Raw genomic sequence first — 15,677 nt, forward strand, 5'->3', positions numbered from 1 at the left:
AAAAAAAAAAAAAAAAAAAGAAAAGAAAAGAAAGAAAAGAAAAGAAAAAGAAAAGCGTAAAAACAACGGGTTTCTGTGTCGCTTCCTACTTCATAATTAATCTTGCTTTTGTGTGTGTGTGGTACTTGGGATGGAACCCAGGGGCATTCTATATCGAGGCTATGCCCCCAGACTTATTTTATTTTTTAATAGTTAACAGGGTCTTGCAAGTTGCGGGGAGCCTCACTAATATTAATCTGACATACATACATATATCCATTTACTTACTCATTTACTTATTGGCAGTACTGGGGATGGAACCCAGGGGCATTCTACCTCCAATCTACACCCCCAACCCGTTTTTTAAAATTCTTTATTTAGAAACAGGGTCTGAGTTACAAAAGGCCTAAGTAGCTGAGGCCGTCCGCAAACTTCGATCCTCCTGTCTCAGCCTCCCCAGTGCTGGGGATCACAAGTGCGCGCCACCACGCCCGGCTAATTTAACTTTTAAACTTCAGCTTCCCTGCTGCAAATGATCCACACCTTATGGCAGACCATTTTCAAACTGCCGAGGAGAGCCAAAATACCAGGGAGGAAATGCCTGGGTGGGACCTCTGCTACTCTCTAGGCATCCCAGGGCTGAGTGTCCACCCTCACCTGGGAGCACACTTGAAAGTTAATCAGTGTGTTCTCATGGAAGGAATTCTCACTGGAGCCTGCACTCAGGCACCCGCAGCGCTGTAAAATGCTTTCCACTCAGCTGTGTTCCCAGAAGCCTTCGGGAAAGCCAGTACTCCGGTGTCATTCTCAGCCGAGTTTTGCATTACAGGACCATGGGCGACAGCTCAACAACCTGGCTGACTCCACGGAGGAGGGGACCATGCCTCCTGAGCTGGTGGAGGTCATCAGGAAGCTGTGGCAGGATGGCGGTGTGCAAGCCTGCTTCGAGAGAGCTGCAGAGTATCAGCTCAATGACTCCGCATCTTAGTAAGACTGGCTGGGGAGAGAGTGGGACAATGCACAGGCAATCTTTAGGAGATTTCAGCACATTTTCCAGCCTGAAGTATCTGGCATTCAGAGCTAGGGCCCCATCATTCGATGCCACTTCCTACCACTCTGCATTACCTTACAATAGCTTGCTGCAGCCTATAAAGCTGAGGACACAAAATTCAAAAGAGGTGCTCTCCCTAGCAGTCGTCAGCCCTGTTTTCTTAAACTGAACACTTGGCCTCCCTTTCAGTCCTGTGATAACCCTGCAGTTCTGCTGCACACTCTCCCAGGAGGCATAGGATTCATGAAGGGTCAGCGTTGACTTTTCAGGCTGACAACCCAGGCTTCACCCAGGCCACCGAGCAAAGACCAAAGTCTCCTTCACCAGAGTTTTTAATGTTAGGATGCCAGGGCAGGAGACTCAGAAACTGCCAGGGCAAACCAAAGGCAGGCAGTCAGGAATTAGAGACAACCAACTTTGCAAAGCTGGTTCCCAAAAGATAAGGGCACAGGGCTTATCGACATACCCAGAGGTATTCTACTTCTTCACCAGTATATATAGTAGCAGAGATAGACATGAGTTTTGCAAATGGTCCAGTGTCTAGCCCCCATCTGGAATCATTTACCCTCTCTGGAATGCTCCCTTACAAAGGCCAGTCACTGCTAGGTGTTACGTCTACTGCCTCAGTCCCTTTACTCTTCTGCACAGCAAACCTCAAGGTAGACAGTACTTTTTACTAGTCTCATTTCAATGATGAGGTTCAGTGAAGTTAACTTGCCACATAAGGCCTTTATCCTAGCAAGCTATCTAACTCTTCTGAATTTTTCCTTCATCTGTAAAATAGGGATATGAATCTTGAAGGCTTATGAGGTTCAATGAGAATGTGTGTGTGTTGGGGGCGGGCGTTATAAGGACTGAACCCAGAGGCACTTTACTTGTGAGCTACACACCCAGTCTGATTTTATTTCTTATTTGGAAACAGGGTCTCACTAGGTTGCTGAAAGCCCTGCAAAGTTCCTGAAGCTAGATTTGAACCTGCAATCCTTCTGTCTCAGCCTCCTAAGTCCTGGGGTTACAAGTACGTGCCACCAGGCCCAGGTCAGTGAGAATTTTAATGTTAAAATACCTGGCATACGGCCGGGCGTGATGGCGCATGTTTGTAATCCCCGCGCTTGGGAAGTGGAGACAGGAGAATCACGCAGGTTCGAAGCCAGCCTTGCTGGCTTAAGAGACCCTGTTTCTAAGAGACCCTGTTTCCAAATAAAAGTATAAAAAATAGGTCTGGGAGTGTAGTCCGGAGGTAGAAGGCTTTCCAGGAACCCCAGTACCCCCCATACACACACCCCAAAACAAAATAAAGCAAAACAAAAAAAAAGCCTGGCATACAGTAGGCACTAGTGTTAATTTCCCTTCCTCTTCATCTCAGTTGTTTCACTTCACATCTGCCCGCCTATCCCTCCCCTCCTTTTATCTTTCTTTCTTATGGAAAATTTCAAATATCCAGGAAAGTGGAATAATACGGTGAAAAACCTAGCTTCGACAGCCAATTCATCTACCATCACTGGATTTTTACTATTTTGTGTGATACTAAGGATTGAACCCTAGGGCTGAGCTAAACCTCGAGCCCTATTTTTTACTTTGAAACAGCATCTCCCTATGTAGATAAGAGTCTCATTCCTTGCTGAGGCTGTCCTCGAACCTGCGATCCTCCTGTCTCAGCCTCCTAAGTACTGGGATTATAAGCAAGCACCACCACCCGTGGCTGTCACTGGGACTGTTTTAAGGCAAATCTCTGCTATCATTTCATCCTAGAAATTTCATTATGTATCTGTAAAATGCAAAGGTTCTTTAGGCAATCACAGCTTCATCATCACAATATTTAATATCCCTTCATATCATTGAGTATGCAAATCAGTGTTCAGTTTCCCTCCATCATCTCAATTGTTTCCCCCAGTGCAATTCAGGACATAAAGTCCATGTGCTGCCTTCATGTCTCTCAAGTCTTGCAATCTACTTCTGCCTCTTGATGGGACCTGTGGTACCCACTTAAACCAGTAAGCCTCATTCAAGGGAGCGGAAAGGTTTGTAGTCAGGCAAAACCCAAGAAAAGTTACCTGACTGGAAGTAAATGAAATGGAAACCTGACTCAAATGGGCTGTACCTCAGCCCACTGCCCACTTCCTTTTGGGAAGACCTATGACGGTTTGAAGGAAAGAATCCTAGCCTTGATACGAGATCCAGCCCTGGTTCTATCACCAGATTAGTGTGTGACTTTAGAGAAAGAGGCTCTACCTCTCTTGGCCTTGGCTGTGGAAAACATGTCATCAATGCCAACCACTTTTCTGTAGCTACCTCAACCAACTGGACCGGATTACAGACCCTAACTACCTCCCCAGTGAGCAAGATGTGCTCCGATCCAGAGTCAAAACCACGGGCATCATTGAGACCAAATTTTCTGTCAAAGACTTGAATTTCAGGTGAGTACGGCGGTTCCTTGGGGCCTCTGAGAGGCACACGTGCAATCCTAAAATGGGGCACCATGTGTGTCTAGGCCTTTGTGAAGCCCAATCTGAATTACTGTCCTACTGCTTTCCCCCCTCACTTTTCATTTTACTGCTAACCGGCCCCCAAAGTAGCCATCTCTCACAGCTAGTACTACAAGCAGTGGGCATATCCATGAGAAAAGCTGCTTCTTCCCTCAGGATGTTTGATGTGGGCGGGCAGAGATCAGAGAGAAAGAAGTGGATCCACTGCTTTGAGGGAGTCACCTGCATCATTTTCTGTGCAGCCCTCAGTGCCTATGACATGGTGCTGGTGGAAGATGACGAAGTGGTGAGTGGCCTTTGCCCCAAGCAACTTCAGTAGAGCACGTTTCCCCCATGACCCTTGCTTTAAAAGCCTTGTGTCATTCCAATGGCCCAACAAGATGGTATCAGTGGATGCCAGCAATCGAGCAATCCTCTAGCAGACAACCACTGTCTCATGCAAGCAGTTCTAGTAAAACCTCTTCTGCAGGTTCCAGGTTAGCATTTTAGAGCTCCAGATTTACTGAGAGTGAGCTTGCTTTCAGAAGAAACATCCAAGTATCACTTTGCCACCACAAAGTTCCCAAGTGAACCTGAGTATTTTTAACATGGTAAAGTAAGGAATCATCAAGTAAGCAAAGCAAAGGAATTATACTATCCTGGGCTACCTATGAAAGTATGGAACAGGAGATTTAAAAAAACGTAGAGCAAGGAAGGCTATGCATAATGTGTATCTTTATGCAACATAATAGAAGGGTTGAGCTACTAACCTCACTTACAGAGGAAGGAGAGACTGACAGACCCAGTTTCTCAGGGTGGCTCCCTTTAACCTGTAAGACAGGAACACCACAGGACAGGTGTCCAGACCTAGCAAGTTACTTTCTCTAAGTTTGAGATGAAGGATTTCAAAAGCAAGGAAAACACTAATTTCACACAAACATCTGCTTACAAATGGAGGACAGTAACCTAATGTAAAACATTCTATCCTTACCCCCTGCTCCAGCTTCAGTGCTCTTTCCCTTTTCCTTGGTAGCCCAAGTTCACACTGGCACACTCTGCCTATCTTGTAGCTGAAATGTCTTACAGTACTATTCAAGTTCTAAGATCTCTCTTATCTTTTAACCCTGAAGTCTGAATTCTTTAAAAAAAAAAAAAAAGTCGGGCATGGTGGTGCATACTTGTAATCCCAGCTTTTGGGAGGCTGAGACAGGAGGATTGTGGCTGGCAGACAGGCTACTACTTAGGCCCTTTGCAACTCAGTGAGACCCTGTTTCAAAATAAAGAATAAATAGGGCTGGAGGTGTAGCTCGGAGGTCAAATGCCCCTGGGTTCCATCCCCAGTACACCACACACACACACACACACACACACACACACACACACACAAAGGTGTTGTAATAGTAGTAACAGTTGGGGGGGGGGAAGACTACAAAAAAACCTACAGATTAGATTTCTGGGAAACCACTAAACTCTGCAGTTATATAGTACCACTTCTTATTCTCTCAAAGTAGCAATCAGAGAAGGTAATAAGAGAGAAGTGCTTGTGGTGTGGCACTGGAAACTCTCTAGTCTTCACCATGTGGCACCAGGGCCCAAGTATCCCTGTCATGTTCCTGCCCAAATTGAGATCTCATGAGAGACTATCAAAGTCATCCCAGAGATGCAAATGGGCACATGCTAACTTGAGTTTGGTTTTAACCCTATTATCAGCAGCACTTAGGGATGCTGAAGTCCTTACTTGTGTCCTGGCTGCCAAAGATTTGCCTAACTTTATTGTATGTCTATGTGTTAGCCACTGCTATAGACACATATGTATATACATATCCTCATTTAACTCTTATGATAACTATAAAGAAAATGAGACTCGGAAAAGCTCAACAATTTTCCCCAAATCACAATGATAGAGAGCCGGGTGCACATGTGTAATCCTAGTACTTGGGAAGCTGAGACAGGAGGACCACAAGTTCCAAGGTCAGCCTCAGCAACTTAATGAGACCCTGTTCTAATTTTTTTTTTTTTTAAGGGCTTGGGGTGTAACTAAGAGATAGAATACCCCTAGGTTTAATCGTCAATACAAAAAAAAAAAAAAAAAAATAGAGGCCAGGCGTGGTGGCTCACACTTGTAATCCCCGCGCTTGGGAGGCCGAGACAGGAGGATCGCAAAGGTTCGAAGCCAGCCTCAGCTACTTAGTGAGGCTCTCAGCAACTTAGTGAGACCCTGTTTCCAAATAAAATAGAAAATAGGTCTGGGAGTATAGCCTGGAGGTAGAAAGCCTCTGGGTTCCAACCCTAGTACCAAAAAAAAAAAAAAAAAAAGGAGACTAAAGCATCCCAGATCTTGTTGGCTCTACACCAACACACCAAAAAGAACAGGTGACTCCAATCTTTCCTTTTACATTTGGAGCACTGGTCTCTCCAGGGGAAACAGGAGGCAGACACCTATCCCATGAACACAACCTGATATTTCCAATGGTGTTTCCTCTACCAGAATCGCATGCATGAGTCTCTGCATCTGTTCAACAGCATATGTAACCACAAGTTCTTTGCGGCTACTTCCATTGTCCTCTTTCTCAACAAGAAGGACCTCTTTGAGGAAAAAATCAAGAAAGTCCATCTCAATATTTGTTTTCCAGAGTATGATGGTAAGTATCAAGGGCTGTAGACATCATTAACGCCTTTTAGTAGTGACTGGTGATTGACATCCCTATGCCAAAGAGACATAAAGAACCTTCTCTTAGGAGGCCTGGGCATTCAGTTTCAGGGCTTAAATTCATATGTGTCTAGAAAAGAGCAGATATTAAACGGAGAGGCACTGGATGTTCAAAGAATACCTACCAGAAACCAAAGGAAGAGATAGACACCTCCATCCCCAATTTCCTTAGTCCATTTAAGTGCAAAGCATTGGAGTACAATAGAGAACCCTCCCTCCAAAACAGGCATGGCCCCGAATATATCTAACTTTTTTTTTGGGGGGGGGTGGTGTCTGGGGATGGAACCCAGGGGCATTTGACCTCCGAGCTACACCCCCTGCCGTTTTTTTTTTTTTTTTTTTTTTTTTTTTGTGGTCCTGGGGTTCCTAGAAACCCTTCTACCTCCAGGCTATACTCCCAGACCTACTTTTATATTTTTTATTTGGAAACAGGGTCTCTTAAATAGCAAGGCTGGCTTCGAACCTGCGCGATCCTCCTGTCTCCGCCTCCCAAGCGCAGGGATTACAAGCGTGAGCCACTGCGCCTGGCCCCTGCCTTGTCTTTTATTCTTAATATTTTGAAACAGGGTCTCACTAAATTACAGAGAGCCTCACTAAATAGCTGAGGCTGTCCGCAAAAGGCGATCCTCTGGTCTCAGCCTCCCAAATGCTGGGATTACCAGTGTGTGTCACCACGCCCAGCTTGTATCTAACATTTTAAGGAATAAGTCAGTCACCTCAAAGTGAAGGAGCAATCAACAATGGTTAATTTATCCCACTTCTTCATTATTTTTCTGAAAAACCAGGGAACAACTCTTATGAGGATGCAGGGAATTACATCAAGAGCCAGTTTCTTGACCTCAATATGCGAAAAGATGTCAAAGAAATCTACAGTCACATGACCTGTGCTACAGACACACAGAATGTCAAATTTGTGTTTGACGCAGTTACAGATATTATCATCAAAGAGAACCTCAAGGACTGCGGACTCTTCTAATTCTCACTACTCCTCAGGTATACATTCTAAAATCAAGCCTGGAATCTAGATAATTTCAAGCAGAAAATTAAAGCTCAGTGTACTATGACATAAAAAATGAATCCATTCTCCATTGGAAATGGAATTCTTTTCTAAGTGAGATAGCTAGTGCAGTTTAAAGAGTGCAAGGCCAAGAGTCCTAGCAGCCAGGTTCCAGTACCGATTCTGCTTAATACAAGAATGTGAGTCCTTCATTCTCTGGGCCTCAAGTCTCTTATCTATAAAATGAAGATAATTTCCCTACATACTTCACAGGGTCATTCTCAGACGCACAAACATAACGGAAGGAAAGTCACATAAATGCTGCCTTGGTTAGTCACAAAAAGCCCATATAAAAGCTGCAATTTCTGAAATTCAACACTTGGTTTTAAAATCTATCTCAACAAAGTATCCCATGCAAAACAAAACAGACCTTCCATAAAGTCTGCAATAGACTGTTAGGACATGGGGAGAACCCCAGAAAAACTCATGTGTCGCCCAATGCAACAATGTTTAGAGGTGCAATAACTCAGTGGGATCTACTCTTCATCAGTGGCTGCATCCATTGATGGGTTAGTAATGGGAGTGGCTTACTGGTAACAGCAGAGGCAGTAGGGTGTGGCTGGAGGACGACTTTTACATAGAAGGTGGGAGGGGAGGGCGGCCAGGGGGGCTGTATCTATCCACAGTCCATTGTCCCTTGCTTTCTATTTCTGGCTGCCCTGAACAGTTTTCTTCCACCATACCCGCCACCATGATGTTTTTGTCTTGGAGCTGGCCAAGCACATTTCCTCCTCCAAGGTATTCATGCTGGGTATTCTGGCCGCAGTGATGAAAAGTTAACTAATACAGCTATGAAAAACAAAGCCTGAACGAGCCCGCCAGTCCCTTTCCTCCTACCAGCTTGCTATATGCCTTTGCTCAGAGAGCTAGACGGCTGGATAGAAAATGTGAGTTTGTAGTTCCTAAGGCACACATCCAAAAATGATCATCTTTAATAAGAACAGATTACCCCTCTGCCCCCTGGCTGCCAAACAGACCAAGTTTCCTTTATCTCTATTAATAAATGCTCAGCTATACGAGATTCTGACTAAACTTGGAGGACATAAACACACTCCCACTTAAGATTTTATTGCTGCCACTTCTCTATGATAAAATTTTTAAAAAGTGAGCAATTCTAAAATTCTGATTTCAACTTCTACATGTTTCAGAAGAACAAAAAAGGCAACGCAGCTTGCTTTAGGCACTGAAAATCTCTGCTCTTGGGCCCATGTGATGCTGGCTGCAAACAACATCTCCCTAAACAGTCCAAGGAGTAAATTATTCCTTTGAACTGTTCTGAGGGGAAATGAAGCTTACATTTATCCTGACAGGAGGTGGTGAAGTCAAGTATAGATTTAGCATTTACAAGTACTAGTGAGGAAAGCTCTTGGCATCCAACATTTAATACATAAAAAAAAGAGTCAATTACAATGAAAACCTGCTCCATGCCAGAAACACCCATTTACATGTAGGCTGCTACTAGCAATATTAATACTAGAGAACCATATGAGCTTGAAATATACTCAAGAATACATTTGCAGCTGTTATATTCATTTAATAGTTTTCTGCTTTCCTTAGAAAAATGAAAAGGGAGAGAAAAATAGAGCTTAAAAGGAGAAATACATGAGAAATCAATCTGGCTATAGCTACTGATAATAAACACAAGAAAAATCAAAGCAACCACCACCATCACTAATGTGTTTGCTTTAACTCAACATACAAGGGAGAACCCTGTTTTATGTGCTGGATCACTCTGGTAGTATAACACAACCTAAGAACCTCTTTGCCCTGGCTCAGCAGACTATGTACGTTTTTGCTTTTGAGATGGGGTCTTCCTATGTTGCCCAGGCTGGTCTTAAGGGCTCAGGTGATCCTTCTACCTCAGCCTTCTGAGTCGTTAGAACCATAGGTGCCCACTACTCTACTGGCTGGCTCAGATTGTGTGGCTGGGGAGCAGTGTTATTGGGGATTAAACCCAGGGGCATTCTACCTTGAAGCTAAACCCCTCAGCCCTTTTTAAAATTTTTGTTGTTTTGAAATGGGGCCTCACTGGATTGCTGAGAGCCTTGCTACATTGTTAAGGTTGAACCTTCCATCCTCCTGTCTTAAGACTCACAAGTACAGGGATTATAGGTATATACCACCATGCCTGGCTGCTATCATTTTTGGTACTGGGGACGGAACCCACAGGCATTCTACCTCCAAGATACACCCCTAGACCTTTAATAAGATTTTAAACAAGGTCTCACTAAATTGCTGAGGGCCTCATTAAGTTGCTGAGGCTGGCCTTGAGCCAGCAATCCTCCTGTCTCTGCCTCCCAAGTACTGGGATTACAGGCATGCACTACCACACCCAACTCAGAATGTTTTTAATAAAATTGAGAGACAAAGGAACACAGCACACTAAGTATGTTTTTGTCTATAGACTCCCTGGAACTCTGAAGCCTCAGGTTAAAAAGCCTCAATTATGATCTTGTCTACTTATGTCCCAAACATAAGTTATACCATTTGTTCCTTCCCCTTAGAGGACAGCCTACTTCCTCTAAAATTGTGCCAGACTGCTGTATTCTAACTTTTCCTTGTTCTTTGAATCTAGGCAGAAATTGATTTTTGGTCAAACTACTGTTATAAAAATGTAACACAGGCTCCTTGGGCATTAATGTTCATATAGGACCTTCTCTCTAGTATTGGTATGGAAGCAGAGCCAGTGGGACATGTCTTCCGGGAGAACAATCTTTTTCAGAACAAAACAGGGTTGTGTTTTAGTCTTTTTTTTTTTTTTTTTTTTTTTTTGGTAGTACTGGGGGTGGAACCCAGAGGCTTTCTACCTCCGGGCTATACTCCCAGACCCATTTTATATTTTATTTGGAAATGGTCTCACTAAGTAGCTGAGGCTGTGCCATTCTCCTGTCTCAGCCTCCCAAGCGCGGGGATTACAAGCGTGCGCCGCCACACCCGGCTTAGTCGTCTTCTTTTGCTGAAAGATATTTTTACTTTTAATTGGCTTATAAATAAATTCACAAAAGCCACCTTGTATGATCTACTTTGCAAAAAAGTTTTATCTTAAGAGGTCAGAGAGAGAAAAAGCAGCTCTTAAAGCAGTATGTTCTACAATTATTTTTGTTTCCTTGGATTTTGGGAGAGGGATTTTCTACCTTAACTTTTTTTATACTTTTTCCATTGCTTTTTACAGGGCCGAGGATCAAACCCAGAGCTTTGTGCATGCTAGGCAAGCACTCTGCCACTGAGCTAAATCCCCAACACCTCTATAATTGTTTTTGATGGGTAGGATCCAGTTACATTTATCTTACAATGTTTTCAAGCTAAAACTTTTCTACTGAATCTATAGGGAATAAATTTCAGGGCCCTGGTTACCTACTCACCAATACCTGAGAACAAAACAAACTGGCCCAGATGGAGCTGTCCTCCAAGTAAAGGTAAAAGGACTTCCTCAGTGCTTTTAGTAAGCTTCAGAAAAAAAGGAGAAAAGCCTTACCCCAGCTTAACTCAGACCCAAACACTGTTCCCGAACCTTACACTGCTTAAACAGTGCATTTGTATTATGAACATGTGAAATGAACACAAAGTCACAAAAACATAAATAATTTTTCAGTTTGCTTGTTTGGTGAAGGCCTCATTTCCTGCTCATATCCTTAGAGAGCAAAAACAATAATGTACTTCCCTGGCATGACATAATTAAAGAGACAATAATGACAACAAACCAAATGTAAATTAAGCTAGATTTCATGTAAATATGATAATTTTTTTAGCCAAATACATTAATTGACACAAAGGACAAATACTATATGCTTCCACTTATATGAGGTACCTAAAATAGTCAATTCAAAGACAGAAAGTAGAATGATGGTTAGGGATGGGAAACGGTGAGTTACCGTGGAACTGGAAGAGTTTCAAACTGGGATGAAAAAAGTCCTGGAGATGATTGGTGGATGACTGAGCAGCAGTGGAATGTACTTAATGTCATTCAAATATATACCATGAATAAAAGAAGCGTCAGTCTTGAAAACAACATAAAAGGCATTTACTTATAACTGTTCCTACTCTGGTAATAAGACAGAGTCCACGTAGTCCAAATCAGAGCTTTCCCTTCATCCCCAAGGTGAGACGACAGCATTCAAACCCCACTCTACTTGGAGATAGGCCGTAGACCAAAGTGTGCTGGCCATGCTGGGTGGAGAAGGTGGTGAAGGGTGAAGCTCTTACCTCCCACTGCCCTCTCTACCCGGCACAGCCCCTGGAAGCACAGATTCTGGAAGGACTTCAGTGTTGGGTCAGGGACTGCAAGTGTGCCAGAGCCTCTGGTGGTCTTGCTTGGTAAGAGCGGGAAGACGTTTCTGTGAGGTCAGACAGACATACTGGAGACTGCAGAAGGGAACTTTCCTGCCTTTCGGCTATGAAAAAGCAAGCACGAGCATGAATGGAAAATAAAGGACTGAAACATAAAACAAAACAAATGAACTTTTCATCCTGTCTCATAATTTTCGGGATAATGTATAGTTCAATTTCATTTCAGGTCTTCAAAATGGCCGTGGGGAAATGCTGCAAAAAGATCACCAGTAACAGTGGATATATCTGTCGGTGCTGCTGTAGGATTTTACTTTTTTGCAGTGCAATATGATCCTGAGTATTGTAAAGAACATACAAAACATTCTCAAATGCTATTTCTATTTGGTTGGAACCACAGCTGGAAAGAAGAGTCCATCTTTAGATAACAGATGAAGGATCTAAGACTGAAAGTGGTGGGTATGAGATTGCATGAGTACAAGCAAAGCAAAGAGCAGCAAGCATCCAGCACTCCAAACAACTCCATCTCATAAAACTCCTTGAGGTCCCAGGACTTTCATGGTACATGAGCAAGGATAGAGAAAGAACAGGTAATATTTTGTCTTCTACCCACTGGGAATCTTTTACATAAAAATCTAGAATGTCTAGATAACCCTCAAAATACTGGGGTGGGGCAGGGAGTGGATAAGAGAAAATAGGTAATAAATCAGGTTGCACAGAATTTAATATTCCATCTGTCAAAGATCTTAAGAGCCTAGTGAACACTACTACATTGAAACAGTGTATCCCAGAAGCATATTAATATTTATTAATCTTTTATTTCTATATTGTGATTACAACTACATTTCATGAAGAAAAAACATGCAAAGGGCATGCAAAGGACATCTGACCCATCAATAGTTTAGAGCCAGCTAGCTTTGCTTTATCCACCAAGTATAAGTGAATATGTTATTACATACCTACTCACTCTGCCACAGGATTTTCTATCTTTAATTTGGTGTGCATCTTTCAATTTTTTTTATAAAAACTAAATGTTCTGCATCTAAAATGTAGCAATATTCTTTATCAAACAATCTTCATGAGTTTCCTGGTAAAAGGCACTTTAAGTCATGTATAAAAGTACTTCTTGTTGGCAAATAAAAAAAATAACTTGATTATTCACCAGTAATTTTGAGGTTATTTGTATACTATAGTTGTTTAATATCTGTATTGCTCTTAAGGCTTTTTTCAGTTTTATCTAAACATTGACAAAGGTTAGCTGCATCAAAATAAGCTGAGGAATATAGATATAGCCGGGCGTGGTGGCGCACGCTTGTAATTCCTGCGCTTGGGAGGCGGAGACAGGAGGATCGCACAGGTCCGAAGCCAGTTGCGCTGGCTTAGGATACCGTTTCCTAATAAAAAGGGCTGGGGATGTAGCTCAGTGGTAGAGTATTTGCCTACCATGTGCAAGGCCCTGGGTTCAAACCCCAGTGCTGGCAGAGCATTGGCCTAGTATGTGCAAGGCCCTAGATTCTATCCCCATCCCCAACATTCCATTAAAAAAAAAATCATGTAATTCAATCTTCAAGACCCTATGACAAATTTTAAGGCTGGAGGTGTAGCTTGGAGGTAGAATGCCTGTGGGTTCATGGGTTCAATCCCCAGTACTGATTACTTAATTAAATGGGTATGGTGACACACGGCTGTAATCCTAATACACAGAAGGCAAGAGAAAGGAGGATTGCAGGTTGAGACCAGCCTCAGCAAATCCCAGAGGAGTGGAATGTAGTAGAAGCAGAAGCAGAGATGAGACCTACACTGACTTCTTCTAAAATATGTTGTCCTTAGCAGAAGTAACTCATGAAAGATAGTGAGAAACTTAGGGGCAAACTTTTTTAAAAGTTAAAGATAAAGCAATAAAAATTTTGACCACCCTGGAAGTTAGTTTCCTAGCGCCTCCAAAATCTTTTCTTTTACATCTTGATAATTGACAGCAAAACCAATTTTTTATTCTGGACCATGAGACAACCTGCTTTTTGATACACTGGTCATAAAGATGTGTAGAGCTGTGCCTATCCAGGTCAGATCTCTGATTTTTACTCTGAAGCCTGAAATAGAACACAATATTTACCTGGCAGTCCTGGAAAACTAACTTTGTTCCTAAAGTCTATAATACATTTGAAAGGAAAAAGATTCAACAAGTAGCAATACTCAAGGAAATTAGTGCTGATTTAGATTTGATAAAGACTGAGGGAGTTGTTTGTTTTTAAACATCTGGATGGGAGAAAAGAAGCATCAACCAAAGTCAGCTTTTTAATGGGAAAAAGAGAGTAACTTTATATTGCATATAACTGCAATACAGCAAAGGAGTTCTGCAACAGAATTCCAGATCTATGTCACACATGCTATGCAAGGGGATATATATATATATATATATATATATATATATATATATATATATATATATATATATATATATATATATATATGTACTGGTGAGGCCAAGAAAGGAATGTCCTAAGTAAGCCAGGGCTACAAATTAGATAATATAATATGGCCAGGATATAAGAAAGAGTGGGTGAATTAATTAGAAAAATGAGCAGTAATTTTTTTGGTCTACAAATAGTCTAAAATGTATATACAGCACACAAATATATGAAAATAAAAATAAGGCAAGAAGTTCCTGTAAAATTTTGGTTTCTCTATCTTATTATTACAGTACCTTGTGAAAAATAATGATACATCAGAGAAAATAACAAAATGATATATTGAACTATAGATTTAGAATCCAAACTAAGATGAAAATATCTCAAAATCCACTTATAAATAATTATAATGTTTTCTGGAACTTTCATTCTGGAGTCAAAATCTACTCAAAAGTCTGAACTTATCAATTTAGGGAAGACTGTCCACTAGGAGAGCATTTCCTCTTTGCACAAGATTTTAATCAGGAGATATGACTGACAAAAAAAAAAAATAAAGTTTTATTGTAATCCTTCCTGCCATGATCTGTTTACAGTTCTTTATTCATCAAACTTTTTCTTTTTTGTTCTGACTTCTTAGATAGTCCAAAGGTCCAGTCACCTAAATTCAGAAACATTGTTTACCACAAATCCCCAGCATTCTCCAGAAAACACATACAATTCAATTTTTAGCTTCTTTGATTACATACATCAATCTTCTTCTCCAGGTTAATAGAAGTGATGCTCCATCCCCACATTCTGACTTTGCTCCAAGAAAAGATCTCTTATTCCCAGTGTCAATTAGTGATTGAAAGTCTAATGATCAGAATCTTCAACTGAAAAGTAGCCCACCAGACAGGACTCTGTCTCTAGATGGGACTACATGATTTTCACTTACGTCATATTGAAAACCACACACTTAACCTGCCTCCCTCTATCCTCAAGAGATGTGCATTTACATTAGTTACTTGAGATGGCAACGTAAGGGCACTCTCCAAGCGAATAGAGAACAAATGGAAATGCAAAAGCAGAAAAGTAGAGAACACGATTTTTCATTTACAGAAGGACAACTGGACATATTCAAATGAAAATACAAAATGCATTTCAATGTAAAATTAACTTTGAATTATCTATTATTTTAGATTATCAATGACAGCATTCCATTAAATCCAGAGTATAAAAAACTACAAAAAGAGCATTTTACCACTTCTCATTTTTAGAAGAGCCTGTATTACAGAACAGTAAGGAAAGAATATATTCAAAATGAGCAAGACCCATCAACCCCTGTTCACACTGTGAGCATTAGGTCAATCACCAATTGAGGCTGATAATTTTCTTTCTTTCAGATCAAGTTTTCCTACCCCTCAAGAAAGTTCTGTTGGATAGTACAGTTATATTGTCTCCATAGTTATGATTTTCCAAAAGGATTAAAAATTAGAAGGAAATAAAAAACCTTACCAACAAAGGAACTGCTGTGGCTTGTTTACTGAAGCAGCTTTGATGGCCACCAATTTTTTTTTAAATAAGAAGGTCACATTAAAAGATGAAATAGAATCCAACCCCAAAATATTGGACTCCAAAAGGCACTGCTGAAATTACTGATCTGAAATGCTCAAAATGCATTCTCTTCATTTGCCTTTTCCAATGCTCCATTGGGTATTTAATGACATTTGCTGTACAAAGAACA

General features: G+C 41.5%; 1 protein-coding gene across 2 annotated transcripts in view; it reads left to right on the top strand.

Annotated features, from left to right (window-relative positions):
- GNAT2 (G protein subunit alpha transducin 2) overlaps positions 1–7,181 on the top strand; it is a gene marked incomplete at both ends in the record, with an annotated part of 42,732 nt that extends 35,551 nt beyond the window's left edge. For both annotated transcript variants that reach the window (XM_080690939.1, XM_080690940.1), the window contains 5 exons: positions 809–966; positions 3,319–3,447; positions 3,673–3,802; positions 5,984–6,137; positions 6,991–7,181. In XM_080690939.1, coding sequence (XP_080547065.1) covers positions 809–966; positions 3,319–3,447; positions 3,673–3,802; positions 5,984–6,137; positions 6,991–7,181 — 762 coding nt within the window. The remainder of the gene's footprint in view (positions 1–808; positions 967–3,318; positions 3,448–3,672; positions 3,803–5,983; positions 6,138–6,990) is intronic.
- Between the last annotated feature and the right edge of the window lie 8,496 nt (positions 7,182–15,677).

The sequence above is a fragment of the Muscardinus avellanarius genome (assembly GCF_963383645.1).
Source record: "Muscardinus avellanarius genome assembly, chromosome: 3".
Classification (NCBI taxonomy): domain Eukaryota; kingdom Metazoa; phylum Chordata; class Mammalia; order Rodentia; family Gliridae; genus Muscardinus; species Muscardinus avellanarius.